The sequence below is a fragment of the Tamandua tetradactyla genome, chromosome 17 (genome assembly GCF_023851605.1).
Source record: "Tamandua tetradactyla isolate mTamTet1 chromosome 17, mTamTet1.pri, whole genome shotgun sequence".
Lineage (NCBI taxonomy): Eukaryota > Metazoa > Chordata > Mammalia > Pilosa > Myrmecophagidae > Tamandua > Tamandua tetradactyla.
The window spans coordinates 73,906,714-73,932,391 of NC_135343.1; the positions used below are offsets into that span (position 1 = coordinate 73,906,714).

At 46.9% G+C, this 25,678-nt stretch overlaps 1 protein-coding gene across 1 annotated transcript in view; it reads left to right on the plus strand.

Annotated features, from left to right (window-relative positions):
• Positions 1-823: 823 nt before the first annotated feature.
• SH3RF3 (SH3 domain containing ring finger 3) overlaps positions 824-25,678 on the plus strand; it is a 401,913-nt gene continuing 377,058 nt past the window's right edge. The window contains exon 1 of the mRNA XM_077134952.1: positions 824-2,024. Coding sequence (XP_076991067.1) covers positions 1,419-2,024 — 606 coding nt within the window. The 5' untranslated portion in view covers positions 824-1,418. The remainder of the gene's footprint in view (positions 2,025-25,678) is intronic.

A 25,678-nucleotide genomic window follows, 5' to 3' on the forward strand; every position in this document is an offset into this window, starting at 1 on the left:
TGCGGGGAAGAGTGCCGCGGCGTGAGGCCGTCCGGCCGGCCAGAGGGTGTTTGCTTTGGCGCCAGCCTCGGACCCGTGATTCCCCCGGGATCGCTGGACTGCAGCCCCGAGGAGCGGGCGCTGGCCCCGGGGGCGCTCACGGCCGCATCGCCCCCGCGCACTTTCGACGTCCTTCCCCTCCCGCCTCGCCGGGGGGCGTTTCCGCAACATCACGCTCATCTCCGGGGCTGTCATTTCTGTGGGTCGGGTGAAAAGGAGAGATTCGGGGCGCTCCAGGGAGTCGTCGGGGCAGGATGCCCGGGCGTGGGCTGTGCCCCCAAACTGCTCTCCGCCGCCGGCGAGGAAGGGAATCGGGATAACGCAGATCAAACTTTCCTTGGTGGCAACCTCGGGGGAAAACAGCTGTCCTTGAGGCTTGGTGAAAACTGTAGGAAGGACTTGGGGCGCCCGGAAGGGAAGAGGGCAGAGCCGGTGCGGGCAGAGAACGATCGGAGTTGGGAGCCCACCTTTTCGGAGGAGCCCTGGAGGATTATCTCAGAGGGGCAGGGCCCATCGCCTTCACCCAGCCGAGGCGAAGGGACTTCGCGAGGGCGCGGCGCCTCCTTTTCCTGCGCCCACCCCGCCGCACGCCCCCACGTCCCGGGCCTCCCGCAGTCACCGTGACCTCCACGCCGCCTTGATGAGCTGTGCCCTTCCTTGCGGCTGAAGAAGAGGAAGGGTCTGGTCGACCCCGGCGCGGCCGCAGCGACTGGCGGGCAGGCCCGGGGGCGCATGGAGGCGCCGCGGGGGCGGTGCGGTTGGCCAGCGCCGGGAAGGAGCGCGCGCGTCGCGTCCAAGCCTCCCCTGGGACCCGGCCCGCCGCTCTGCTCACTTCCTGCCGCGGGGCTCCCTGCAGCGGGCAGCGGCAGCGTGGAGTCCAGAGCCTGCTGAGAGTGGCGCCCGGCCGACTCCCAGGGCGCCGGCCCGGGACAGATGCGCGGGGCCGGACAGGTGTAGCGGGGGAGCCCCGGGGGGCGCCCGGCGCAGAAGGGCTGCTTCGGGCTCGAGGCTGGGCAGGAGTTGGCTGGAAACGGCGCGGAACTCGGGGTCCTCGTGAAGCAGGCCAGGCGGTGCGCCACTTTTTCACCGCTCAGCCAGCGTTGGGAGGATCGCGCGGTAGTCGTGCCGGGGGCTCCGGGAAGGAGCCGGGCAGCCCGCCCGCTTCCCTGCAGCCTCCGCCTCTCTCGCGACCCACTCTCCCCCACCCCCCCGCCATTCCCCGATCGGCCGCCCGGGGGTGAATGAAGTTGCAGCGGGGCCCGGCTCCTCGGCGGCTGCAAGGGCCGCTGTCCTGATGTCTGCTGCCCGCGGCAGGCCCCGTTTCAGCCCCAAGACCTAGGGCAGCTGCGCGCGCGGCCGCCGCCGGCGGCGCCTTCTCCATGCTTCTCGGAGCGTCCTGGCTGTGCGCGTCCAAGGCGGCCGCAGCTGCTGCGCAGAGCGAGGGCGACGACGAGAGGCCCGGCGAGCGGCGGCGGCGGCGGGCGGCGGCCACGGCCGCGGCGGGCGAGGAGATGGACGAGTCGTCGCTGCTGGACCTGCTGGAGTGCTCCGTCTGCCTGGAGCGCCTGGACACCACGGCCAAAGTGCTGCCGTGTCAGCACACCTTCTGCCGCCGCTGCCTGGAGAGCATCGTGTGCTCGCGGCACGAGCTGCGCTGCCCGGAGTGCCGCATCCTGGTGGGCTGTGGCGTGGACGAGCTGCCCGCCAACATCCTGCTGGTGCGCCTGCTGGACGGCATCCGCCAGAGGCCCCGTGCGGGCGGCAGCGGCAGCGGCAGCAGCAGCAACGGCGGGAGCCCGACCGCGCGCCCCTGCCCCGGCGCGGCCCCCGCGCTAGGGGGCGGTGGTGGAGGCGCGGCCGGCAGCGGCCCCGGGTCCCCGGTCTTCCTCCCGGCGGCCGCGGCGGGCACCGGCGGGGCGGCGGGCAGTGCCACCGCCAGCCTGCGGGAACTGGCGGCTGCCGGCAGGAGCGCGCCTGTGGCAAAGGTGGGTAACTGCCCCGCGCGGCGCAGCACCATGGTGTGTGTGTGTGTGTGTGTGTGTGTGTGTGTGTGTGTGTGTGTGTGTGTGTACGCGCGCGCGTGTGTGTGTATGCGCGGTTATGGGGGGAGGCGGTGATGAGGGACGAAGGAGACCACAGGGTGCCCCCCTCCTTGGCTCCTTCGCCTTGGTCTTTTCTCTCCAACTTCGTTTCACTGCAGTGACTGCGCGAGTGGCCCCGTTCCATTCCCACTTCTGAACTCTTGGACACTTCCACGCTCCCGCCCACCCTCTACAGCCCCATCGCTTCTGAACTTCTTATTCTCATCACCCGCTGTTCAGCCTCCCTACCCCCAGTACACACACACCTCCCGCCCCGGAATTCCTTCTCCCACCTCCTGCACTGGCTTTTCATGGGCATCTGGTCGAGGGGCCATGTGCCAGCATCCCGTCCTCCTGTGGGCTGGGCACTGCTCCCTGTCCCAGTGCTCGTCCTAATTCCTGGGCTGTGCTTCCTTACCCGCCTCTTTAATTTTGCTCCTCCCTCCCACACCTCAGAAATTGTCTTCTAACCCTGCACCCCAGACTCGCCCTCTGTCTGCACATCCTGGGGTGTCTCTTTGGCCCACCTGGGGCTGAAGTTGGTGCTGGGTATTTCCAGGTAGTGGGAAGCTGGCGGGACTCCTGCCTGCTTGTGTTTCCCCAAGAGGGCAAAGTGAAGTGTGTGGCTGGCGATTGGAAGAGAGCAAAGTGCACACTCCCTTTAGCGGGAGGCAAGGAGGCAACCCGCAGGCTTGAGGAGAGTTTTAGCCAAGTCCTTCTTGTCAGGAAGACAAAGTCCTCTCCTTGGCTCTTAATGGGGCAAGGGTTGCATTCCCACCTGAGTCCTTAGTTTGGGTTTTCCTTTTTGTGCAACTACATTGCACAGCGTTCACTGCTTCTGTTTTAATCAAAAGACCTTCTCTTGAGGGCTTCAGTGATTTGGTTTTAAAACTTATTAGAACTTGGCATTATGTGCCTTTTGCCACCCTGGGGACGTTTTGGGGAAGAGGATTTAGCCCATGGGATGCTTGTTTATGTGAGAAACCTCTGGAGAAATGTCTGATTAATGGCTTTAAAAATACATGGTTAATATATTGGAATTATTTATTTTAGAAACACAACCTTATTCCTCGATTTTGCCTGTCTAAGAAATTGATGATGCATAAAACATAGATAACATGTGTAAGAATGAAATGCTGGGAAAATGCTAGTGTCTGAATTACTTAGGGCTACCTTATCCAGTGTATTGAGAAAATTAAGTCCTTGAATGTTGAACTTCAGAGTTAAATGTCATATTTTGCCAAACTCGGTTTTCCTCATGGATCAGGAAGAATGGACATTGGGTCCAGTCGAGGAGTATTCATGATTGAGCCCACTGCCAAAGGAGAATTAAATAGTTTTACTTTGGTTTTAATCGCAATTAAATTCTGCTGTGTACTCTTGTCACAGATTTTCAAGATTTTCCTTCCTGGGTTTACCTAAGGTATTGTAATTAAAGGTCTTTGCTTGCAGAATAAGCAGGTTCCCTCCTCCTGCTTCAAGAATTATATGATTTTTGGAACTATGCTTCTAGTAAAATGCTGGGACGTTTTGTTGGCAGTTTTCACAGACACCATCCCAGTTCACTTTATGGGAATTGTGCTTGACTAGGAGGTTAGACGGTAACTTCTGAAATGGAAAAGGCCGCAGCCTTGAGGCAGCTCCTGGAATTCTGTGGCATTTGCAGCCTTCCATAGAGCTCAGCAAAGGTGTTAAATACAGCTTTTAACTTTAAGTGATGTTTTGCAGCAGAAAATTAATTTTTTTTGTTGAGTAGATTTGATAAATTTTGTTTCACTTTCTTTATGGGCACATGTAAATTATCAGACTATGGTTATGCCTTTCTGTGTTTCAGGGAAATTTTGGAACATGTTTTATTTCGCTTTGCGCTTTATTACATAAGTGTAGCCCTCAGTCCTTTCTTCAAAAGCCTGCCTAAGAGGGACTAGATTTGGGTTCTAGGAGGTTCAATTTGCTTTGATCAATTGCAGAAGAAGTGGTGGAGTTGGGGTTTGTAATACCATCTAGATTTTCATCTACTAGTTTCTAATGGTCAGAAGATGTCCCCTCAGTCACTCAGAAGTAATAGCTTTTAGGTTCCTAGGGCATCTTCATTTTGAGGAGTGGGTGAGGGGTTATAATGGAGTGTGGATCATTAAGCAAACCTATAAGTTTGGCAGGCAAAAACTTCAGCTGAAAACTACTTCCAAGCAGGCATTTGATACTTTGTGCCCACTGGAATTGCTTTGATTCCTTTGATGACTGTTATTGCATGGTGTTCAGTAGGTGGCAATTTCATCATTCAGCAAAATTCTATATATACCTGAATATCAAACAACCTTAAATAGAATACAATGAGAAGGTCCTCAGACTACCTTTTGGGCCACTGTGTTATCTGGAGGGGCCTTACTATAGCATCGTTTGGCATGGACTCAGCCATTTCATTGGGAGAAACCCTACGTTGATATGTGTAGATCCGGGTGTGTAGATATATATCTGCTGAGATTGTTTGCTTTATTGATTTAGTTGCATTTGGATGTTTGGAACGCATATTGTATTAACTTCTATGTGTTTCCACTTGTCGTTCATGAAACATTTTTTTCCCCAAACTCTTCATTTACGTCTTTTTCCATCAGGCTTTTAGCTATCACCAGAGTTACCTGGTGTGACCCAGCCTGGTTGTGAGCCTCTCAGCTTTATTTTCACTTGAGCCATTTGAGATAAGGCATTTTTTTTCAATCAGTTAATGATGTTGACCTTGGAAATTTTATACAAAGTTACAAGTACCCACTGTCTATTATTAAGACTTTTCATTTGCCCTGTTAGCAAATACTTGTCATTATGTGCAGCTTCCTAAAATGATCTTGTGAAAGTCCTGTGTTAAAATGTCCAGCAATTGAAATTATGAGGTCAAACCTGGAGAATGTTGCGTGTGTGCTAAATGTCTTAGCCTAACTTGCTATCTTTTGTTTTTACAATTTTCCAAGGTGACCCCTACAAACAGTCCAAACCAGCACAAATCAAGGTGTTTCGGGGCAATATGCTTTTCTAAAAAGGTTTTGTGGTTCCAGTGGAGTAACTGAAAGAGTGGTTTTTAGAATAAAAGATGTAATAAGGACTGAAACATAAGGCAATTCTAATTTTTTTCTGAATGATTTTTTGGGGAAAGACCTTTTCTTATATTTGGGCATATCTAGTATTTATTATGAACCCACGCTGTGCCAGACATCATTCTAAGTGTACAAAACAGGTGGGCATTGAGCAGACATGATGGAATGGAAAGCATTCTGAGCCCCTGGTTATTTTCAGCTCTGTTCTCAGGAGGGGCCTGTGGGAACTGATTGGCATAAATCCAGAGCTCTGTGAAATTAAGAGAAGGGCTGTTTTCACAAGTTAAAAATGCTATAGAAATCTTGGGCAATGCCTTTAATGATATAAAACTTAAACATTACAGCTGCTTAATATGTCTCTATTGTGTACCTTGAAGTACAGCAGGATATGTTTAAATTGGATCCACTTGACATTTTTTCTGACTCTCTTAGCCAGTGTGACTGGGACCCAGTAATGGAAAAAGTCAGATAAATTGGAGAATCATATAAGTGGTATCTATATTCGTTATGTTATTTTACAAATGCACATATTTATGTTTATACATTCACCCATTTTTGATATGGGGCTAAGACTTTTCTTTGAGGATGGGTATACTAGTTTGTTAAAGCTGTCACTTTACCAGAAATAGAATAGCTTTTAAAAAGGGAATTATTATGTTACAACTTTACAGTTCTAAGGCTATGAGAATGTCCAAATTAAGGCACCAAAAAGAGGTTACCTTCACTCAAGAAAGGCTGATGCTGTCCAGAATACCTCTGTCAGCTGGGAAGGCCTGTGGCTGGCATCTGTTGGTCCCTTGCTCCTGGGCTCTGTTGCTTTCAGCCTCTATTTCCTGTGGTTTCTTCTCTAAGCATCTGTGGGCCTACACTTAGCTCCTCCTGGACACAACTTGCTTAGCGTCTCATGGGAAGGCACATGGCGATGTCTGCTGGGCTCTGCCTGTGTCTAGGCATCTGCTCTCTCTGTCAGCCTCCAAGCATCTCCAAACATCCATGTTTCTGTCAGCTCTGAAGCAGCTGTTCTCCAAGCATCTGCATCTGCATTTCCAAACATCTGTGTCTGCATTTGGGGGTTCTTCAAAATTTTTCTCCTTTTTGAAGGACTCCAGTAAACTAATCAAGACCCACTTTGAATGGGTGGAGTCACAGCTCCATTTAATCAAAAGGTCACACCCGCAACTGGGAGTGTCACATCTCTGTGGAGATAATCTAATTGAAAGTTTCCACCCTACAAAATTGAACGAGAATTAAAAGAAACACCTGCCCCCCCCACGACTGAGTCAGGATTAAAGCATGGCTTTTCTGAGGCACGTCATAGCTTCAAACTGGCACAGTGGGCTGCTGGGTAGAGTCCCGAATTGTCTTTCTAACGTAAACCACAACCATCATTTATGATTTTCTATTTGTTTCTTTCAGTGGCCTGAGAACTAAGAGACTTGCAAAGGATTCTGAGTGGAGCCTCTTTCTAGATTTTAATTAATCCTCCCCTCCAAAGTTTTATGTTCTTGTTTGCACCTTATTTGACAATTTTAAAGCAATCTGCCTTCATTTAGCCTTTCCTAAGCAGTGACCTTGGTTTTCCAAAGAGTGACATTCATTTGCACTCATATTTCTTTGCTTTATGTCATTTTTAGTTTAACGATATATTCACCATTGTAAGTGCAAGCTGCATAAGGATGGCTGAGAATGAAGAGAACTAATTCCTGGTAAACGTAGGACTCACGTGGCGGGAGTGGCCAAATAGCAGCAGCCTGCTGGCCTCCTGCACTGTGTGTGTGTTGGGAGCAGGAAGGGACTAGGTTCTTTTACAGAGGAAACAGTGTGTTGGTAAGTCCTGCTGATCAGTTAGGTGGAAGCCAGTTTAGAGTGTCTGTACTATCTAGAGGCAAAGTAATGTGTTCTTTAGTCATTGACAGTTGGACAGTGTCTATCTGAGGTTTTTCTGTTTAACAATTACTGAGTACCTACCATTGCTGGATGGGTGCTTTGATGCACTTTGACATATATTGTCTTATGAGAGGTTCACAATCAGCCTGCGAAGTGAGTGCTTATGAAATGTTCACATAGACCTGCAAAGTGAGTGATGTGATTGCTATTTTGAGACCCAGAGAAATGAATACACACTGCAGAGTCAGAGAGCTAAGAAGTAATGACATCAGGGTGTATCCTCAGACTCCATTCTTCCCCCCTTTCTATTCTGCTAGGCTGTATAATTGGGATTTTATTGTTGTTGTTGGGTGTTGGATGTAATGAGGACTCCAAAAGAAGAGGTCCAGCGCCTGGAGGGCTTCAGAAAAAAATCAGACAGCTCCCAAGACGACAGGCCGCTGGTTGATGGTTGGTAACCATGACTACAAGGCTCAAACACCAGCGCTTTGGTGACAGATGAGCCACACTCAAGTCCTTTTCAATGAACTGAACTCAGAATGTCCCCCTGGTGTGGCAACTGGACCATGAAGACTTACAGACAATCTTGTATTTCAGTTTGTAGCCGGTTAGTGAATAAACTGAAGTTAGCATTTATTGAGTGGCTACTATGTGCCAGATATTGAACTAAGTGATTTAAATGTCTCTTATTTATTCTTTAGTAAAACTTAGTGAAGAAAGTAGTTACATGGGTGGAAGCTGAGACTCTGAGATGTCTTTGCTAAAGGGCACACAATTAAGAAGGTTTTATCTGAACAATGAACTTTGGATTGATTGGCTAACTGGCTTCATGGCAAGAGGGACCCTCTTACTCTACAATGAACTAGAATTAGAAACCTGGTTACTTAGAAACCAAGGTCCCAAACATAAGTAGCACTGACCTCTTAGATTCACTGTGCCCTTTTGTTTGAGGCTGCCATCTTATAAATTCATGCTGTTGATTCCCCATGCGATTGGCAGGCACTGTGAACATGTCTAGAGGAAAGAGCATTGGCACTAGTTTTATCTTTGGTGGCTAATAACAGCAAGCCCTTTGCAAATGATGGAAGCAGTAAGGAGAGAATTATTTCAAATAAGTACTGCAGGGTATGCAGTTTAGAGTTAGAGTGGCCATGGGATGGCTAATTCAGGGTTGTCCATTTTATTATCAGGGAACCAGAGCCACTCCATCTTCCTGCCCCACCACAGCATTGGGTCTCATCTTCAGTTTCACCCATTTGATCTGAAGAGAGTGGTGGTGGCTTCAGGCATCATGTTCCCATGACAATACCCAGAAGCAGAGAAAGGAGTGTTCCTTCCGGTGGGTCTCTCCACGTTGGTGAATAAGCCTCAACTTGGCAACCCTCAAGCATACTTCCCCTTGCCTCTGCCCGGCTTGCTTTGTACCACATACTGCACATAAACCAATGGCAGCTGGGCAAGGAGCGTGGGACATGGGACATGGGACAAAGGATTGGTTTCCCTTATGGGGCTGAGGTCCTGCCCACCTCCCTGAGACACACTTGGCCAGCAGACCAGGTGGATGCCAGGCCAGAGTGGGGTCCTGTGAGGAAGGAGTAAGAGGGAGGGACTGGATGGCTGGACAAGGGTGTCCTGGTGTTTGGGAGCTGAGGTATACTTCCTCACTTCCTTACATCCTCAATGGGTGCTCTTGGGTTTACCTATTCTGAACCTTCTTTTCAGTGATTTTGGGATTGAATCTACTTTAATGGATAAATTAGATCAAGAACATATATATGTATGTATGTGTATACAGTGCCTGGCATAAATTGCCTACCATTTCAGTACCAATTACTAATCCAAAATCTCAAAGCCTGTTTATCATCAATGAGGCATACCTCACAGGGCCACCTTCCTGTTGGTGAATTATTGAATATAAATGCCCTAAATTAAGGGGATGCATGTGAATAGATGTGTGTGTTTGTGTGTGTGATGTGTCACAAAGCACGTGATCCCATGCTTTGCTTTTAGATTCAAACTAATGGCCGTCTAAGATGAGTGGTTACTTGAATCTATTTCTCCTTTTAAATTGATTCCAAGTTTTATCTTTGATATCAGAGGCAGTGCTTCTAAGCCTCACAGAGTTCATTAAAGTAAAAAAAAAAAAAAGTCTGAACTGTAATCTTCTTTACAAAAGGCAGGAGAGGAGAATAATTCTGCCCAGTTGCTAATACAGCTGATTGACAAGCTTTCCTGAGATACTAAACCTACCACCTTAATCTATATGACACAGTAGCTTGTCTACAACTGCCAGGAATTAGTGTCCTCATGGTGTGATTGAGTTGAGCAGAATTAGATCCAATTGTTTTCTCATTCGACTTTTGAGAGCCTTGCTTGCTCATTGGAGCATGACAGACTGAGTCTTAATTACGCAGTTGTTTCAAGTGTGTATATAAGTGCAATCTGCATTTAACCTCTGATTTTTTTAGTTAACACAATCATTTTAGAGGTACATTTTTGAATCAACACACCAGCATTGGGGGGAAATATTCTTTGTAGTACCACTCAAAGAGGGCCCAAGGTCATTTTTATCAGATTTGCACTGCTTTGGAGATACTCAGATTTGATGAATTAGAAATACACACTCGATGTGTGTTCAACTGGAATTTTAATTAACCTTAGAAGAATAGGGTGGCAAGCTGAGGTGTGGGTAGCAGTGAATGGTGTCAAAATCATACCACCAAACCATAATGTGGGGCTCCCTTTTCTCACTGAGTCAGATGAGAATTTAAAAAGTATATGAAGTAGTGGCCCGATTTGAATTCTACCCACAAGTGTTGCTTTCTTTTTTAAGCTCCAATTTAGCACTCTATGGCTTATGAATATTTAGATACAGCAGTCCTTTGGGAGTCTTGGAAGAGTTTCTGAGAAGAATTGCTTCTGTTGGTTATTTCTCTCTTCTGCCACATGTATTTATATTGTTAACTGATACGAGGGTTATCTGCAAACACGAAGATATGAGATTTGGATTTCTACATAACGAGATGTATGTGTGTGTGTGTGTGAGATGCTCACATGAAGGTGTGAGTTTATGGGAGTTGGTATGTGCTGTAGGAATTCAGGTAAATAAGAGTGGCAAGAGAATTTAAAAACATGCCAGTGCAAGGCGCAGATGTAATGTGTTGGAGCTGAGAGCGTGAAGAATTGGAGAGGGAATTCTCGAATAGTGTTCTGATGGGAAGGATACATCCAGGAAAAACCAGGGATCCGCAGTGAGAATTTTTCATACATGTTCAAGAAATAGGATATTTATGCATTTCTCCCTTCTGCTTCATTAAACAAATATTTGAGCTGAGTGCCCACTCTGTACCAGGCATTGCAGTAGGTGCTGGTGAAACTTAGGGTAAAATTATGTTAGTGATCAGAAATGTGGTAGAGAAAAACAGAGATATTTTTGTACACATCTTTTTATTTTTATGTTTATCTTTCAGGAGTTTCTAAAAAGAAAAAGTGGCATCGATGTGATTTTTGGGCTCGCTCGTTTTGCAGTGGGTTCTCACCTCTTACAGTTGCTTTTCTCAGGGTCTTGATTTTTCAAATGAGGACTTCTTATTTCAACTTTTTATGTCTTTTATACTTAATGGTGGAGAATGAAAATGGTGGGGAGCACCCCTTCGATAGTTGGATGCTTCCAAAGAAAACTTGTCCTCAATTTTTTATTTCCTTGGATGCACCACTTTCCGGAGGCTTGGTCCCGTGGGCATGGGCAGTGTCTTTCAGAGAAGGCATCTGCCTTTTGCTAATTCTTGAGAAGAGGGTCTCTAAGTGCCACTTTATCAGGAAAGAAAAAGGTATTACTGTTGTAGTCAGAAGCAATAGAGATCAAATGTGTACAGCACATTTTTTGAAGCTTCTCTTGATTTTTGTAGGTCAGCTTCCAGCATCAGCAGTACCTTAGGTGAAAACTATTTGGGTTTGTCATTTAAGACCTAAGGCACACTAACGAAAGGTTATATTTTATTTGTTGCTGTATGATGAACACAGAGATATTTGAGAGAAAGAAGAGAAGACAGGGAGGCACAGGACTTTTCAATAAATGCTTGAAGGTTAAATAATCTTGTTAGATACTCATAACCTTAATCAACAACTGCTTTTTTTCCCCCCAAAGACTCATTCCTTGATTTTGTGTAGCTTTACCTTTCAATGGTGCTGTTAGATTTGAAAGGTCAAAGAATTCTGCAACAATTCCTTTAAAGCTTGTTGTGCTCACACGTGGTCTTAACTAGGTTTAGAAAAGCTCTGCAGAGGCCCATGTTAGCAGGACATGATAGACAAATGCCAAGTTCATGGACAGCGTCACCTTCTTCTCGTCTAGTAGGTATGGGGCGTCTTTGCTCTGATGAATGCGAGGAACTTACATATGTGCTTATTTCTCATATAGTGATTTCTAAAAAGCATGAAGGGATAGGGCGGTGGGATTTCCATTTTGTGTGTGGAAGAAATGAAGACCTGAGAGTTTGACTTGTCAAAGAACTCATAGTCTCTGCTGTTCCCAGGATGTGGCCGCTGTTTTGCAGAAAGAATGGTGGCCCTTTAAGGGTGCTAAGGCTGTAGAGGTGTCAGGATGCCCTCCTCTGAGTGCTGCTTTAGAAGTTTCTGACCTGTAATGAGTGGTGTTAATAATTATTTCAGTCCACGAGTGTTTGATGGCTCACCGTATTCCAGGCGCTATGCTGGGTCCTGGGATGAATACTGGTTGAAGGAACCAGCAATGGTCCTTGCCTTCCTGGAGCTTACAACTCCAGGGGCGCTGTAACCAAATAACAAATAAATATGCCATGATACATGGTGATAAGAGATATGAAAAAAATGAGCTCGAGTGTGGTGATGGGTTATAACATGCCAGGCCTACTGCAGAGTCTGGGAAGGAGATACCTAATTCAGCTATGCCAGCTTGTATTATTTACTGAAATGTACCCACGTCATTACTATTTATGGATAAACCACTGGATTCCTTAACTCTTTATAATCACACTAAATTGCATGTAACTTAAAAATTATAACTTGATTTTCCCCTTTCCCGAGTATGGCCGAAAGGATCGCTTAGAGTCAGATGCTTTTGTAAGAGATGATGCATGCAGGACATCAAGTATGGTGCCAGGCACCTAACTTGTACTAAATTAAAAGATAACCAATGAAACTAACATATTTCTACTAAGTTCTTGATGCCCATATGTTGATATTGTCACTAGCAATGATTGTCTACACTAAGTTTGTAGTAGGTCTGGCCCCTACTGTACCGCTTTTCCACTTACTGATTGAAAGGCCATAAACACATGTAGCCTTAAAAATAGATGTTGATTAACCGTCACATTCCGAAAGGAAGGCTCTCCCCCTCTGTTACTGGGTTGCTGTTCTCTTGTGCCCCACATGGCTGAATTTGTATCGCTGGCTGCACAGGGGCAAAAACCCTATGTCAAAACCGAGTTGCCTCATTAACCTTAAAAATAAGATTGCATGGATTTAGGAATGGTTCGTAACCTCTTGAATGGAGAACCGGACCCACGGTTTCTCGGGTGTCAGAGGTCTATACATCAGGCTTTGGCATGCGCCCTGTAATGGCAGTGTTACTGGACTTGTTGCCCCTGATGTCCAGCTGAGGGGACTGCTGGTGAGTTCTGCAGTGTACTGCACCCCTGGAATTGAACCCAACAGTGGAGGGAGGCACCTGGTAACTATCAAAGCAGCCTGTTAAACAAAGGATTGCGGTTCATTCATTTGTCAGTGTGCCCATTCACTGGCAGTCTGACATGTCTGGCTTGGAATGGTGGGGGACCAGGATCTAAAGGGACAGTCGCCTCAGTATTTAACCTGTGTGGCACTGCATTTTCAGGCGGGTTGTAGGCTGTGTCTCAAATACAGCTGCTCTAATGAGAGCGAGTGGTGCCCAGGGACAGTGACTCATAAAACATTGGAGCCATGCCCACATAACTCAGATGACAGGATTTGGGTGAAGAGTACTCACCCAACAGAGAGTTTCCCATTTAAACCCAGGGCAGGTATCCTTCCCTGCCTCGGGCCCTCCAGCCTCCTCGTGGGGTCTGTTTTTCTGAAGGCTGCGAGCTGATGTGTGCGGCTATACTTCCCTCTGCCGCCGATAGCTGCGGCATTCCGTCACTTCCCCATATTTCATTTGTCCTTTGTGGCCCATAATTCTGCTTATGGTGCCTTTACCAACTATATTCATTTTCTCTGTTCCCCAAACTTCAGCAATTTCTTTCTTTCTTTTTTTTTTATTTCGGTGTTGTCTGAAATAGAATTTTCTTTTTTTCTCCTTTCAGCAAAGGAATGCACCCTACGCAGAATCAGTGAGCAGGCTGTGAAATGGGGCTGGAATTAATTATAACATTTCCTCTGTTTCCCCAAACTCATCAACGTGTCGCTTTAGGCGTCCAGCATCCGCCTGGCAGTCTGGCCCCTACTGTACCGCTTTTCCACTTACTGATTGAAAGGCCATAACCCACCTCAGCTTAGAAGCCCTCTCTTCTGTGACCGCGGGCTGTCCAGCTGAGGCTTTTATGGACTGAATGGCCCTGGCAGCCAGCCCATGGGGCAGGGCTCTGCGTGGCAAAGGGGGGCTTCGGATGCCCATCTGCGCCCCGTGCTTTGAGGGGAGTGGCTGGGGAGTTGGGTGGCTCCTGGTGTAGGGCAGTCTGTGTTGTCCATATTGAAGGGTCCCCGCTACCCCCGGAACCCAAACTTCGTGATCCAGGGCCCGGTCGGCTCCGCCAGGATGAAAAGCTGTCAGCCGAGAGCTCAGCCCACCTGAACTCTTCTCTTTGCCTGGCCTTTGCTTTTGCATAATGATTCCGTTACTGGTTTCTCATTCCATTTTTATTTCCTCCAGCTGTTTTCAGTGTTCTTTCTTCAGTAATCCCTTCTGCGAGCTGTGTGTGTTCCTGACAATTACTGCGTTGTTGGTCCTTTAAAGTTTGGATGAGCTGGCTTCCCAGAGGCAACAGTTCGTCGTCTTGCCTCAGTTCCTCTTCCTTTTCGTCCCCTTTCCTAGTGGTTAAAATTATTCAGTTCGTGGACACATTGCGCATTCCTCCCTCACCGCACGGAGGGAACGTGCGCCCAGAGAAGGGCTGGGAGAGCTATGGCGGCGTTTTGTACTTGTCTCCTTCTGCAGGTGCCCAGGTGCCCAGGTGCCCAGGCCAACCATAACCTGCCTGGTCTTTTCTTTGCAGAGGCAGCCTAAGGCTCACATCAGATCATACGTTTCTATTTCATGACATCTGTTGTCAATTAAGACACATGTCCCAGGAAGGGCAGGTAATACTTGGGGCAACGGCAAAACTTGAGAGAAGAGTTAAGCTTCTTAGTTCAGCAGCTCATGCAAAATATTCGTTTCCTAGATTCAGGGGAGAGTCCGTAGCTTCGTGGCTGATACTGGGTGTCTGCCGAAGGCAGGAGCAGGGTAGGAAAGCAGGGTGTAGAGCAGCCACTGCTGGCCATGAGGAGTGCTGCACAGACCAGTCAACTGAGCCTCAGCAAGACCTGCATTAAAATATTCCTCGAGGTAGGTGGCTGCGCTCATCTCCCTCTGTGCAGACCAGGCTGCCCTGTGATGGATGTCCAGACCTCCCTTTGGTAGATTAGTACATTCTCTTTGTGATTTCCCCACCGGCCTGTGTTGATCTCATTGGCAGAGACCTCCAACTTTGGATTGAATGGACAAGTCCCAGTGTCAGGTCTCCAAGGCTGGGTATTCTTCCTGGCCCGTGGGGGGTGCCCACCAAGGCCTCGCCTCCCCAGGAGCCCAGCTGGCTGCCTTCCCTCGTGCAGTGCTCCTCAGGTCGCATGGACTTCTTCCAGACTCACCAGAAGACGTGCATGGAGGATGCGACTTTCCCTGGCTTGTCACTTCCACCAGCCCGGCCCCTGCCAAGCCTTTCTCAGGAGCTCTGTAGGACCTGCTGGGTGTGTTCCTGGCCAGTGAGTCCTTTGGTCTTTTGCTCCAGCCTCCCCGCCTGAGGCCCTGGGCCCCCCACTCTGTTGGCCACCATTTGAGGGGCATCCCCAGCGGCCCCTGCTGCTCTTGGTGGGAAAGCTGGGGCCCTGCTAGGGGTGTTTTTTCCTCTAAGGTCTGGTCCTCACTGGCCTCACACTCCAGGTGCCTTCCCCACTCTGGTCACTTTGTGGCCAGAAGAATCTTTACATTCCTAGGTCAGCCGTCCCCTTCCCTCTCCCAGACCCTTTCCACTGGTGTTCCTCTAAGGAACACATGATTGTTTGTGGTACATTTTTTATCTCGTATTCCTACTCTGGAATACGCTTACTCTGCTGATGTGAATAGGAAAAAATTGTGGAATCATCTCCCCAAACGTGGAATAAAGTGTTTGTGTCGTGTAGCTGTGGCCCACACCGGGGCCTCTCTCACTAGCCTCCAGTCCCCCTGCAGATGTGGGTGTGGTAGAAATGACGCCGGCCAGGTCCTGGCAGCCACACGTCCGCTCTTTGAAGATGAATTTAGCAGTCTGTGCTGTAGCTACAGTGAAGTTTCTTGAAGGGAGATTTGCAGATGTGACTTGCTCAGTCGACTCGTCCCGTTCGCAGGCTCATCTCTGCGATGAGCTGCCTCTGCCTCAGTGACTCCCGAGGGGCTATTTATTTCGGAGTTGCCCTGATGACATCAGGTTAATGGCGTGTATGGCATCCTGAGGTTTATTTTCTCATAGGTGGTGTTTGCCCTTCCTTACTGACAAATGATCGGGGATGGTTTGAGTGAAGGAAACGTCATGCTTTTGTCAGTAAATGCGGGAAGGGGTGGCTGTCACTTGGGGAATGCTTTCACTCTCTTAACTTAAGCCAGAAAAATTGTCAGGTTGAGAAATGTTCAAGAATGTCATTTTTTAAAGGGACAATTGTGATGCTGACAGACGCGGTATGTGGCTGGTATAGCGAAGTGTCAGGGACTCAGGAGGTGGCCGCCTGGCTGCGGAGCGTGACCTGGCGTGGGGGACAAAGAAGGGAGAGGCGCCAGTGGTCCTGGTGGGGGTGCGGGGAATGCTGACCCATGGCGGGGGGCCCACATGTGGGGCACGTGATGGTCACGGGGCTGTTATATCATTATACTTGAACCTTGATTTTTGTCATAATAATACTTAGTATAATGGGCATCGTAATAATCCTGACTGCTATTATTGGGGCTAACATTGATTGGGAGCGTAGTGCTGGCTGTTCTTGGAGTCAGATTAAGGGTCAGGCCAGTGGGTTTCAGTCAGTAAAGGGCCCCGAAGCATTGCTGGAGTAAACTGGCAAGAGTAGGTGGCATCCTCACTTGGAAAAAAGTAACAATAAAAACATCACTCCCTCGGTGCAGCTAACCGGTTTCTGCTGAGTATTTTTGCATTGACCCCATGTCAGGAGGTCTCCAGGGAAGTCGGTGCTGTGGTCAGCAGAAGACAGGGTGTTTCACTTTCTTGTCTCTTTTTCAGAGCTGACAGCCCCCCGTCTGAAGACCGTCTCCCCTCCTCGCTGCCCAGGCCTGACCATTCCAAGCACTGAGTCTCCTTGAGCACGTGGCTGCTGGCAGGGGTGTGACTCCCCCTGCAGAGTCAGAGCTGCCACCCTGAGGAGGGCAGGGAAGGGAAGGGCAAGCATGGGGCTGCATCGGGTCTGCACCTGGCTGTCTTTTTGCAGTTCTCCTCCCTCCAGGTCGTGGATATACCTTTTTTTTTTCCGCATGCGCAAGCATTGGGAATGGAACCCGGGTCTCCGGCTTGGCAGGTGAGAACTCTGCCACTGCGCCACCATCGCACTGCCCATGAATATACTTTTTATAAAGTCCCCGTGCCCAGACATTTTAAGGTGTTGAAGGTAAAATAAAGTTCGTATTATGTCTGGTAAGAACTGTGAGTCTGTTCTGGTTGTTCTTTTTATCTGTTTCTACCTTTGACATCCCCACCGCTGGCATCCCCCACACTCATGTTAACCAGCCCCTGGGAAAGGGTGTCCCAGGCAGAGGCCCACTCAGGAGGCAAACCTGCAGCATCCTTAGCCAGAAGGTGCCAGCACAGAGGTGCTGGGTCGGGGGAGCTCAGAGAAGGCAGAGTTCTCCAGAGCACCCACCTGCTTTTGTCCTTAAATCAATCAGCTCTGTCCTAAGCACTCAGACAGGTCGCTGTGTTTCTTGACAGGAACTTTGTGGTGTAAGCCAAGTTCAGGTGGGGTTGAGATCCTTTTGAGATGCAAGTGAAATCTGCTGATAGCCTTTCCTAGTGCAGTGGTAGACCCAGCACTCCGTTCCCTTTGTCCAGTCTGTCAGGGAGTTCTTGGGGACCTTTACATTTTCCTCCAGCTCCAATGGCTCAGAGTCTCAGCTGCTATGGAAGGTCAATTCTTCCCGTCCTGCCGAATATTATCCTGAAAATATTCAAAAAAGTCAGTGACCTTTGCTGAAGTTTAGAAGCAGTGGAGGGGCTTCAAGTGACAGCACAGCAGACCATGCCTTATGCTTAAAAGTCCTGTGACAGCCCCCACTGGCCCGTATGTCCCTGGGCCCCCCTGCTTTGGTGCTCGTGGAGCCCTTCTTCCCGGCCACCCCTCCTCTCCACTCCTTCCATATTCTTTTATCTGCTTCTCAAAGTTGTCCAAGTAAACTCTTCCCAAACTCAGACCTTGCAGTAATCTTTTCTCCTAGAACCTTCCCACAGACCTTAGTTTACAATCTGAGTGGTCTCTCAAGCCTTTTTCTTAAGCAAAGGTTCCTTCTCGCCTCAGAGCTACTCTGGTTTCACCCATTTAAATAAATTCTTTTCCCTCTGTGTTTCATCTATATTTCTTCTTTTCTCTCTTGGTTGACTTTGGTGTGAGTCAAAAATGCGTCTTTTCTTTGGTCCAAAGTGGAGAGGTGTTGGCTAACAGCTTCCTAGAGGTGCCTGGAAGACATGGCCAAAATATTTGTTTCTTGGAATTACAACCATTAGTTGCTGATGAGAGGTTTGCTAGAAAGAAATAACATAGGGGGGACATTGCAGCACTCTATCAGGGAACACATTTGCAGAACCACTGAAAGCTTTTGTGTTCAAGTATTGGATCTCTTGCATTGTCAGGGAGCCTTGCTATAACTAGGGCCAAATGAAGGATAGTTGTTTAATAGGAACTTTAGTGCACTGTTTGTGCAATAAAGATACACTATATCTGTGTGTATATATTATGTTCCATCTGCTGCTTGGTCAACAGATCTGATAAGAAGCCAACACTTGAGTGAATTATCCTGCAGCACTAAATGGAATACTAAACACAGTACTGTAAATGGTCCAAAAAAAAAGATGCCTTGTAAATTATTCAAGAGGAACATATCGAGGTCTCATAACTCGTCATTGATTTCCAGTTCTTTCAAAAATGATTTATTTGTTAATTGCCCATCGAGTGACCTAACTAGTTATATATTTCCTGCCTCCAGGTCTTAAACCACTTGATTTAGTAATTTGAGTTTCTCTTGGAAGTATTCCAAAGTTAATGATCAGTTGTTTACATAAAATGCCCAGAATTTGAGACTGAGACCACCCATTTGACCCATTCAACTTTCGCTCTGTACCTACCATGTTTTGTGCTCAGTTATCAACACATTTATAATAATGAATTATATTGGCAGTTCATCCTTTGGAATGAAAACTTTGAGCACTAGTGGATTTCTGTTGATCTTTAGATTTATTTGCTTAAGATCACTTATCCCCTCAAGCTATATCCTATAAGGATAAAAGGTCATCTGACAGATGGTCAAGCGATGACCACAGGATTCAAGTCACAAGGTGAGTGACTTGCTTCATAGCCAACTCTTTTTATGTGTATCTTCTGGTTTTGTGTCATGGGAAGCTGTGTGTTGTCATGGGAAGAGCACAGCTTCCGGGGGCCCTCAGCTGGAGTACCCCCTGCCCACTGTAGGGCTTGAGCAAATTGCTTACCTTCCAGAATCTCCATTTTCTGTTCGGTGATGTGCCATCATGAAGCCAACTGTACAGTGTGAGTGGTGGGGTTCGGCAGGCAAGTGCACCCAGCGAATGCTCGGCGTGCCATCAATAGGTATTATCGTCGTTATTCAAGCGCTCACTAGAAAACCGTTATGATGAGGATTTCTTATCATCTAGTTTTTTTTTTCTTTCTGGACAAATTTATAAGATGTTATAGCTCAGACTGTGTACGAATTCCTGCACATGCAAGCTGGTACTTTTGAAGATTGAAGAAGCTTTGTGTAATTGACTCTGGGGAATATTATTGCTGACTGGTGCCATTTTGATGAGTAATATGCCCCCATTAGATCACAGTGAAATACGCGATTATGTATAATTAAGGATGGCATTAGTCAGGCAGAAACCAGAGCATTTGAAAATGTGAAAAGGATAATTTCTAATGCTGAAAGTACATTCATGCCTGAAGGGGCGGAAAATAATATGGCGTATTTGAATCACGAAGCTACTAAGACTTGGTTTATAGACGGTCTGCTTGTTTGGTAGGACAGCTGGTGTCCTTTTAAGTCTCAAATATTTGTAGTGACAGCAGCTATAGTGGTTTAAAAAAGTATTTTAGGTGAATTCACAGCTTGTAGAACATTTCTGATTGGTGATTTGAACACAAAAGAAGTACTATTTTTTTTATTCTCTGTGGAGTAGACAAAACCGAGGCAGGCTTTAGGAGTTCTTTTGTACTTTGTCGCTTTCAAGTCTGAATCCCTCTGATCTTCTCCCTCCCTTCTGTCATTCATTCATTTGTTCCTTCATTCATTCAGAAAACTTTGACTGAACAGCTCATGCAGGCCAGAGACTGTTCTGAGCTCTGTGGATAGGGCCGTGAACCGAGCAGTCTCTTGCCCTTGTGGAACTTACATTCTAGTGAACAGAGGATGAGTTGTGAGTGACCTTGTGGGGAAAGGAAGATGCAAGAGAAGTCCTTGGGCTGCGTTGTGGTCACTCACCTGAGTTTATTCAAAATTGAGGAAATTCTCTGCCCCCGCCATGACCTGGTCTTCAGTAGATCCCTTGGCTCAGAGCTACAAAGTCTCTTTGGTTTGGCTTAAAGCTGCACCACTTCACTCCTTTTAATCAAGAGTCAAGTGTCTGGCAGAAACAACTTCCAGTTACTAATGATATCGCCATTAATATTCATATGGATAGTCATTTGCACTTCTAAACCTCTTTTCATCTCAAAGGTTACCACAGCATCTCACAAACCACATACTCGTGGCTTCACGTGAAGGTACAGGATTCCCTCCCAGAGGGAGAGGACAGCCAGCCCGCCAGGAGCCCAGGGAGGTGGAAGCAGAGAGAGAGGAGAAGCCAAGGGGAGAATTCATTTGTTCCACACTTACACAGCCTATTTCTGGATCTGGGCTTGGCGAGTGAAGCCCTGTCCTGCGCCGGGTCTGGTGGAGGTGGCGTGCCACCTCAGCAGCCGGTCATTCAGCACGCGTTTATCCAGCCCTGCCTGTGGACCCTGCTGTTGGCACTGATGGCGTCACATAGATTAAGATGAAGCACTGACCTGGTGGAGCCGGCGTTCCAGTTAGCAAGTGACGGTCGATGAAGAATTTTAGACCCAGGGTGACGCGACGGTGGCTCAGTGGCAGAATTCTCGCCTGCCATACCGAAGACCCAGGTTCGATTCCTGGTGCCTGCCCATGCGAGAAAAAGAAAAAAAATTTTTTTAGACCCTGTAGAGATGCTCTGGGTGCTGGTTGGGTTCTTGTGTCAGCTTGGCCAAGGTGATATGCTCAGTTGTCCGGTCAGGCAAGCACTGGCCTCACCATTGCTGCAAAGACATTTCATGGCTGGTTGATAAAGGGAAGGCTGGTGTATTAAGTCATCAGTCAATTGATTCCCTCTGAGGCTCATTGCATCTGTGATCGACTAAGGATGTGTCTCCCACCAGCAAGATAATCCCATCAGTTGAAGGCTTTTAAGGAGGAAGAGAGACTCTTTTACTGCTTCTTTAGCCAGTGAGCCTCTCCTGTGGAATTCATCCAGACCCTTCATCGAAGCCACCAGCTTCACAGCCTGCCCTACAGATATTGGACTCTCCCCTTCCCACAGCTGTGTGAGACACCTTTATAAATCTCATATTTACAGATCTCTCTTGTTGGTTCTGTTTCTCTAGAGAACTCTAATATAAGACTGTGAAGAGAGTGATAGCTGAAAAATTTTAGACACAGTGGAGATGCTCTGTAATGCATGTTTTTTTTTTGTACTCTAATGGGACTTTATTTACATTAAAAATATCAGTGAGTTCTCTTTGCAAGTCTGCAGGCGATTTTTTAAAAATCCTATTGGAAGACTGAGGTTTTTTTTTTTTTTTTTTTTTTTGCATGGGCAGGCACCAGAAATCAAACTCGGTCTCCATCATGGCAGGCGGGAACTCTGCCACTGAGGCACCGTGGCCTGCCCTGAGATCATCTTTTAAAATACTGTGGCTCTGTTCCTTTATTAAGCCAGTGGTTCTAAACCTTGGCTGCATGTTGAAATCACTCAAGAGCTTTAACAAGTCCTGAAGTCTGGTCCTGATGTGATTTGTCTAGGTGCAGCATGGGCAGTGGGATTTTCTGAGTTCCCCAGATGGTGCTATGGGCAAGCTTGAGCAGCTCTGGCCTAAACCATGTAAGACCCAGGAAAGTTAGTGGAAGTCGAGAAAATATTGCAAAGTCGAGAAAGCTTGCAAAAAAGTGTAGGGAGCTGCAAGAGCAACCCCCTGGAGAATCCTTCCAAATGTGCCCCTGGAAGAATGAGTAGGACTTGGCCTGGTGGAGAGGGAAGAAGGGAGTGTTCCAGGCAGAGGGAACAGCAGGTACGGAGGCCTGGAGCCCTGAGGTGCTTAGAGCACATGAGGAGCTGAAAGGAAAGGACAGTGAGACCAGCTTGAAATGAGGCTGGATGGGAAGGTGGAGGCAGGCGGTGTAAGGCTCTGCTAGGGATTTTAGTCTGTAACCCTGGTGGCAATTAGAGCCATTTTATCTGTAAGCCAATGACCACTCTGCTCATCAGTTCATTCATTCTTTATAAAAGCAATTAATTCAACTCATTAACTCAGTTCTTGTAGCAACTCAATAGAAGAGGTATTCATAGGTATCATGATTATCTCCATTTTACTGATGGGGAAAGTGAGGCCCAGAGAAAGGAGCGTGTCACACAAGCTGGTGTTGGGATTTGAGTCCTGGGAGATGGGCTCTTCCCTGCGTGCTCTTGACCTCTGCTCCATGCCTCTGTAGGATTGGAACTGGCAGCCTCATTGTACAGAGGAGAAACTGAGTTTCAGGTTGGGGTTGGAATTCAGGCCTGACCACCTCAAAGCTCATGTTACTTCGTCCTTACCAGCTGCCCAATCTGGGGGAAAATGAGACTATTTTGTGCTTGTTTTTACTGTATTGTAACTGAAAAAACTAAAAAACTGTTGTTTGGATAAAGATGCTCCATGAGAGTTCTGGGGACATAAAGAGCATAGAAAGAGACTCCTTATTTCAGGAAGCTGATAGGGAAGGGATGGGAAAAGGAAGATTCTACCTCTTTCATTTCTAGGAAATCCTGAAAACAAAAAGTTGACCCTTCTTATGGAATGCAGTGCAGGGCAAAAACTTTTAAAGATAACCTCAATAGACAGATACCAATAGGACCCTGGATGTACCTGTAACCAGTGGGTATGTGGGCGGGGGTGCAGGGGTGTGGTCCTTGGGTTTTTGCTTATGTTGGAGAGTTCCTGACTCACAAATATAATGGTCACAGCGTGTGTGTGTGTGTGTGTGTAATGGTCCAGGATGTCGTGAAATGTCAAAGCTATGTGCATGTGCAAGGCTTTCTCATATGGTGGCCTCTCTCCCTGTCATCTGGTCTCCTTCCCTCTGGATTGAGTATAAAATCAGCCCAAGATGTTTGTGGAGCTCCACATTTTTTTTTTTTTATATGTTGCATGGTGGGGTCACATTTCATTCTTTTTCCATGTGAGTATCCCATTATTGCAGTACCATTTGTTGAATTTTTGCTTGTTTGTTTTTTGGGAAGTGCATGGAGTGGGAATCGAACCCGGGTCTCCTGCATGGCAGGCAAGAATTCTACTGCTGAGCTGCCCTTGAACCCTCTACGGGGCTCCACATTTATACAGACTTTCTTCGCCCCCCCACCCCCAGAAGACTGTGCCTTCATGTGTCAAAAGCATTTACAGAAAGCTATAAAACGTGTCTTCAAATAACGCCTTTTGATGGTTTGCATTCTTAGTTTCGTAATCTAAAGCAGCACTATCCACTAGAAATATGATATGAGCCACATGGAATTTAAAATTTTCTGGTAATCACATTTAAAAAGGTATAAAGAAACAGGTGGAATTAATTTTAATAAAATATTTGGTTTAATGCAGGATATCTAAAATATGATCATGTCAACATATTACTACTATAATTATAAACAAGATGTTTTGCATTCTTTCTTCCATACTAAGTCAGGGACCCAATGTGAAATTTATACTTACTGCACATCTCAATTCAGACTGGCCCCATGCAAGGGCTCAGTGGCCCTGTGTGGCAAGTGACACCCCTATTGAACAGTGCACGTCTAAAGTTTTAGGTTACTCCTGCTGCCATAGTAAAGATTCTGATGCTTTAGCATCCCCTTCATGGCTCTTGTAGATTTCTAACTAAATAATGTCCCCTCCTAAGGCTTGTAGGCAACGTGAGCTTTCCTCCGATTGCTGAATTGTCATCGTGATAGAATCTGCAAACGACGGCAGGCATTTTTTTGTTTGTTTTGCACTTAATGTAATAAGAGCCTGAAGGGCTTATAAAAGGCATGCTGAGAAATTGGTCTGAAACCCAGAATGAGCATATTTTTCATACCTAGCTGATTATTTAAATTTCCCAACAGGAAATTATTGCTACTTTGATAATTCTTCTCATCAGCAGTCTCTTTTCAGTGGCTTGATGAATATGGAGCCTGATTTTTCTCTCTTGGTCCTGTTTTGGAGGGAGTGAGATTCATTGTCTGGATTTATATTCCTTTATAGGAAAAGTGTTGAGCGTCTTCGTATCACATGATTACAAAGCTGTCATCTGCCGGGTTGTCCATTGTCAGAGGTGACAGGCAGCTCCGTGATGGGAAGTGGCTATTTTCCCCCATTCTTTGTTGTTGTGTTACATCTTAATAGCTGCAGGGGATGCGTGTGGGGTGGCCTGCACTTTCCCTCATGTGTTTGGCAAATCCTTTTATTTTAAAATTAAAATTATTGTGCAATAATTCTTTTTGTTCCCGGACATGGAAAGTGAACTGAGTGAATAATTTCGGGCTCATATCTCAAGTTAAGAACGAGGGCATGATAACTGCATTACAGAAACCTGTGCCTATAGTGGCATCGAAGTGCTCAGAACGAAAGTAATTTTAGTGGAAACAGCGGAGTGTTTGAAAGTTCACTGCGTGAAAATTAGATTTTTGCCTTTTATTATTTACATTGCGCATTATCAGATTTATCTTTAAGGCTGCCGGGATGATCATTCCCTTTAAATGACATCATTTAATAAAGAGTTAGCGTTTCATGGATTGGAGAGTGGGGCACCCAGCTCATCATTGGAAATTCAATTAAGTGGTTCCAGCTGGAGTGGGCATGCTTGAGGGGGCTTCTGGGGTGTCGTCTGTTGTTCTCTCTGTGCCTGGCGGGAGGCGTGTTGCATCAGTCTTCTAAATGGTTGCCTCTCAAGTGTTGCGTTACTTAGAGAAAATAGCACTTTGTCTTTCAGACTTGAAAAGTAGATGTCAGCGTGTGATCCCCTTGCCTCAAAATCAGACAAATAGAAGCCTTGGACTCCTTCGGTTTAATTTTAGGCTCTGGAATGAAAATTGCACTGTTAAAGGTATCACGGAAAGCAGAAGGTCACTGATGTCACGTGACTGAGTTGGAGTCCTTGGAGGCACGTCTTCAGGGGCAGATATTCATTGCAAAACTTCGGTCTGAAACCCTGTTCCCAGTAGAGTGGAACATAGCAGTTGAGGCAGATTTTCAAGAGAGCAAAGCAAACGTCTGAAAACATGCTCTAAACCCCCGTGTGCGAGTGAAGCTGGGATGAGCACATTTGTTTCTGATAAAAGGAATTAAATTGATCCTCAGTTGTAAAGTGGGCGTCTGAGAAGTAACAGAAAACCTCTTACCGAGAAGAGACTGAAATTGTATGTTTTTTTTTTCTCTACCCACTCAGGGATTTTTTTTTCTTAAATCTGTGTTTGTTGAGGTATGGAGAGGCACTTGTGCTGATTTTGCTAGAAATTTGGGGAGATTGGCTCTGTTGAGAAGGAAATAATGAAGATATTTACTATGATTTGCTGGGAGAAATGTATATATTTTTATTTTCGGCAGGGGGAGAAATATTAAAGTCATGCACATACCAACCCTCCCTGCCCCCCACCCCCACTGTGGGCTGTGAGGACGGTATCAGACACTGCCCTCAGCCCAAATATGCTTAATTACTTGAAATGCCTTCTGTTCCATGAACTGGATCAGCAGGATAACATTTCTGTGTGTATGGAAGCTGCTATAGTAGATGTCACAGTGTTACAAAAAGTCCCAAAATACTTT